At 61.0% G+C, this 4,975-nt stretch overlaps 1 protein-coding gene across 1 annotated transcript; it reads left to right on the top strand.

Moving 5' to 3' along the window:
* The first annotated feature begins 3,609 nt into the window (after positions 1 to 3,609).
* Positions 3,610 to 4,739, top strand: NKX2-4 (NK2 homeobox 4). Its single transcript, XM_030448111.1, is given in 4 exon segments — positions 3,610 to 3,758; positions 3,760 to 3,986; positions 4,102 to 4,565; positions 4,599 to 4,739. Coding segments are annotated over 4 exon segments (981 nt in total).
* The last annotated feature ends 236 nt before the right edge of the window (positions 4,740 to 4,975 follow it).

The raw sequence follows: 4,975 nt of genomic DNA, 5'->3' as shown, positions 1-4,975 counted from the left end.
CTGTGCAGTCACTCTGCGAACTCCCAAATCTGGGGCTGAGAGCACACTGGAAACCCCAGGTTCCTTTTTCAATCTAACGATGTCTTCAGCAAGCAATTCCTTAAGCCTCCATTTCCAAGACCCTTTTAATCTCTGCAAATCATTGGTGAGAGCTGAATCAAGGCAAACTGCCCTCAGCTGTGATCACAACGCCGGCACTATCACTGACTATTGCTGATTATTTAGAAGAAACTATTGCTTTTAGGCAAGCGGACACAGAAAAAATTAGCATTTATACTGGATTATTGAAAAACGTCGTCCGTTCCCCCCGAAAAAAAAAAAAAAAAGACATCGTCTATCTATATGTCAATTGTGTCTTGCCAAGGTCAGCATCTGCTGCAATAGGCACGGGCTGCAATAACGAGAACAACTTACGTGTGGAAATGAGCACCATGCGGCCAAAATATGTCATTATTATCAGAAGGACAAACTGATCTCTGAAATAATATCTGCACTCCTACCCCTTCAAATAAAGGTGACCTTCTGGGGCAGGTGTGTAATGGAGAACCTAGGAAAATAGTTTGAAAAAAATAAATTAAAAGCGAGCAGTCTGAGTTCTCGTTGGGTCCTCGCTGGTCACTATCAGCCTTTTTTAGTTTACTCTGTCCTTCTTTGTAAATCTTCTTTCGAATCTACTCTGCCTGAAACCTGCATCTTGATCTTCCCCGTTCCCGAGTCCAGTTATACCCAGCACTTCCAGACAGTGATTTAGTTAGAAAAAGATACATTCTGCAAATGAGGATGATGCTGGGGGAAACATTTACCAGACCGATGGGATTTTCTGTACCTCCAGTGCAGCACATTCTAAAGAAATTTAACATCTTCTCCCCATCATAAAAATCCGGTCAATGGGTTGAGCTGGAACAAGGGAGTGTGTTTTGGTTCTGCCAGAGCAGAACTGCAAAGGGAAACACCTCAGCACTTCGACAGGGACCGAGGATTTGATTCTGACCCTGCCCAAGGCGCCGTCCCGGGGAGGGGCAGTGCTCGGTTTAAAGCCCTCAGTGCAAAGTTACACTTTCTGTACAGAACCTCACGCTCCTGAGGAGGGAAAAAAATCTGGATTATTTTCAGTACAAAAATGAGGAATTCTGTTGGCTGCATTTCTTTCAGCTCCCCCCTAAGCTGTGCTTCCCCTCTGGCTCGGTAAGGGGATGTGGGGAGGAGCAGGCTGGGGCTCTGGGGATTCGGGGTGACAGGAGACAGAGTCAGTCCCTGCTGTGCCCCAAGGGACCCCAGAGACACCGAGAGCCCAACCCAGCACCCGCCTGGCTCCTCATCCCAGCTCCTCTGCCAGCAGTTTGGGACATGGCTGTTGTCTTCAGGGACATCCCCTGGCTCACCCTTCCCGGGCTGCTCCCCTGTGGGGCACAAGTTCCCCGGTTAAACATCTCACCCCGTTTGTGCCAGCCCCTAAACCCTGGGTGACACCTCCAGGCTCACAGGGAGAGTCCTGCTTGTCCCTTCCCTTCGTTTCTCTCTAGTTTGCTGCCAAAGAGGCCTCACTAAGATCCCAAAGCTCTACAGCTTGCAGGGAATTGCGCGGGGCCCCATTTCTCCTCCTGCCTGGACGGAGGGGAGCTCGGGCCTGACCTTCACCATCGGGGTGATGCCATCTGCCCCTGCAGCAAAAGGGCACCTCTGAGTTTGAGGGAAAATGGAGTTTCCAGCAGCTCCTTCCTGGAGCAGGAGTCCCAGAGGGGACAGGGCGTGCTCCAAAAGGGGCAGAAAACCCTTCAGGGCAAAATAAATAAACAAAAATAAATAAATAAAAAATTAAAAATAATTAAAAAATAAAATAATAACATAAAAATAAAATTAAAATAAAATAATAACAGTAATAACAGTAACAACAACAGCATCCAGTGCGGGGTGGCAGGAGGTCCCCACGCTGTTCCTAACGGCGGGCAGCAAAGCGGGGGGCTGGGGGGTGTTAAATCGTTTTTCCGAAGAAGGGAGGGGGAAAACAAGTACAGGAAAAAATTACTGCGGGTGCCGGGAATGTGGAAAAATTTCAACTCGAAAAGTGTTGCAGGTAAAAATGGTGCGGAGTGGGAGTTTCAGGGAGGCAAAGCAGCCAGAGCTCTGCTCGGGTTCAATCACTGCCCTGCGGGGGGGTCTGCAGAGCTTCAGGGGCGGGGGGAGCACAAACTTGAGGAAGCGGAACCGTCCCCTCTCTCTCTCGATGATTCCTTTATCTTCTACTTCTCTTCTAAAATCCCCCCAGTGCCGGGGGTGCTTTGCCCAGCAGCTCTCAAAAGGGCTCGGGGAGCGGATGGGGTTTGTAGAGGTGAGGGGAAGGCTCCGGTTCCCTTCTGATTCCGGCAGAGGAGGTGCAGACAGGGGCTGGGAGCAGCTCGGGGCCGCGGGCAGAGCTCCGCGGAGGCGAATTTCCTGGTGAGGGGTTTGTTGGGGGCCCAGCGGTGCTGCGGGTCTGGCTGCGCCCCGGGGCGAGCACACACCGCGGGGACATGGACCCCGACCCGCACCCGGACCCGCACCCGGACCCAGCCGCCCCTCCGCGACTCCGCCTGTGGCAGCGGGAGCAAAACCCCCCTCGCTGCCCAGAACGGGGAAGTGCCCGACCTCGGTGCCCCGGGGGGAAATCTGGCCTCGGGGTCTGGCTGCATCCCGTCCTCTCAGCCTGCAAAGGGCCCTCAAAGATCCCCCTCAGCCCCTCCGGGTGCGGGGGGTGGGATGGGGGCAGCCCTGGCTGCTGTGCCCCCGACGGGCACCGGGTCCCGCCGCAGGAGCCTCCGCATGGGCATCCCGGGACGGCGGGGAGAGTCCCGCGTCCGGCCCGAACCTCGGCCGAGGGCACAGGCAGCCCCCAGGGAGCATTTCGTTGTGGCAAAACCAACGAACAACGATCGAAAAAAATAAACCAACCAACAAAAATAAAAGCAAACAACCCCCAAACCGCAAAACGAAGCAGCAGCCGTCAAAGGTCCCGGAGCTGCGGGGTCCCCGTGTCCCTCCTGAGGGTTTCCCTCCCCCCGGGGGACCGGAGCTGTCCCTATTCCTGCCGTCGGGTCCGCGTCTCAGCCGTCGCGCTGCCCGGGATAGAGGGGTTTATTTTGGGGAGGGGACACACGGACAGGGACACGGACACACACGCACACACACACAGCTCTCAGCCCCCGCTCTCCGAGGTGCGTCCGTACCCCCGCTCCTGATGCGGGGGGGGGGGCTCGGTCAGGTACTTACGGGCTCAGGGCGCGAGATCCGGGACCGGGGCCGCTCCGGCTGCTGTCCCGGGGCCGACCGGGCTTAAGAGGCGTCCGGCGGGCGCAGGACAATGGCCGGGAGGAGGGGGCCGGGAGGGCGGCGGGAGGCGGGGAGGGGACGGGGCCGCCCGCCGCCGCTCTCCCCCGCCGGGCTCTCTCGCTCCGCCCCCCCGTGTCTGGCGTAAACCTGGCGCCGGGCTAAAAGAAACGGCGAGCTACCGGCGCCCGGGGCTGGTGGCCGCCTCGCCGCGCCTCGCCCGCCGACGGTTCGCCGGTGCCGGAAAGCACCCGGCCCGGCTCGGCCCGGCTTGGCTCGGCCCGGCCTGGCCCGGCCCGTCGCGCCATGTCGCTGAGCCCCAAGCACACGACGCCCTTCTCGGTCACCGATATCCTCAGCCCGATGGAGGAGAGCTACAAGAAGTTCGGCGGCATGGACGGGGCGGGCGGGCTGGGCTCCCCCCTCGGGCCATACCGGCAGCCGCCCGTGCCCCCCCCCCGCAGCCACCGTCTCCCAGCACGTCGTGGCGGGTCCCACCGGGACGGCCGCTTACCACATGCCCCACGGCGTCTCCCAGTTCCCCCACGGAGCCGTCGGGGGCTACTGCAACGGCGGGCTGGGCAACATGGGCGAGCTGCCCGCCTACCCCGAGGGGATGCGGAGCGGCGCGGCGGGGAGCGGCGGGTGGTACGGGGCCGGCGGAGACCCCCGGTACTCCAGCAGTAAGTGCGGGCGGGGGGCGGAGATGGGGGGGGACGGGGGCGGGAGGATGTGGACGGGGACACCCGCGGGCCCCGACGGGGCGCCCGCCGGCGCTGAGCCCCTTGTCCCGCTCAGTCTCCAGGTTCATGGGCCCGTCGGCGGGGATGAACGTGGCCGGGATGAGCGGCCTGAGCGGCATCGCGGAGGGCGCCAAGGGCATCGTCCCGCTCCACGCGGCCCCGCGGAGGAAGAGGAGGGTGCTCTTCTCCCAGGCACAGGTCTACGAGCTGGAGCGACGGTTCAAGCAGCAGAAATACCTCTCGGCGCCAGAACGGGAGCACCTGGCCAGCCTGATCCACCTCACCCCCACCCAGGTGAAGATCTGGTTCCAGAACCACCGCTACAAGATGAAGCGCCAGGCCAAGGACAAGGCGGCCGCCCAGCAGCTGCACCCCGACGGCGGCCCCGGCCTCTGCCAGCAACCCTCGCCCCGCCGCGTCGCCGTGCCCGTGCTGGTGAAGGACGGCAAGCCCTGCCCTCCGCCGGGCAGCGGTACCCCGGCCCCCGGGCAGCCCCCGGCCCCCGCCGCCCCCGCCGCCGCTGCCCACCCGCACCCCGGCTCGCTGGGGCAGGCGGCCGACCTGGAGGAGCTGTCGCCCAGCCCGCCGGCGTTGCACGGCCAGGTGCCCCCCCTGGCCCCCCTGGACTCGGCCGGCGTCGACTACAACGGCGGCATGGTCAGCCCCAACCTGCTCTACGGCAGGACGTGGTAATCCCCCCCTCCCTGCCCGCCTTCCCCTCACACCGCCCCGGCGTCGCCCCCCGACCGCTGGCCCCGACGGCAGCCCGTGGGTGGGACCCCCACCTCCCGCCCCGTCCGCGCCCCTCCGGCCTCGCGTCGGTGCTTTTTTTGTTGGTTGGTTTTGAGTCTTTTTGATTTTTTTGTTTGTTTGGGACTTTTGAATTTTTTTTTTTTAAACTTTTATTTTATTTTTAGACTCTCCGGGGT

Source organism: Calypte anna, chromosome 3, assembly GCF_003957555.1.
Source record: "Calypte anna isolate BGI_N300 chromosome 3, bCalAnn1_v1.p, whole genome shotgun sequence".
Taxonomy (NCBI): domain Eukaryota; kingdom Metazoa; phylum Chordata; class Aves; order Apodiformes; family Trochilidae; genus Calypte; species Calypte anna.
The sequence above is the reverse complement of the archived record's forward strand: the minus strand, read 5'-3'. Positions and strand labels throughout refer to the sequence as shown.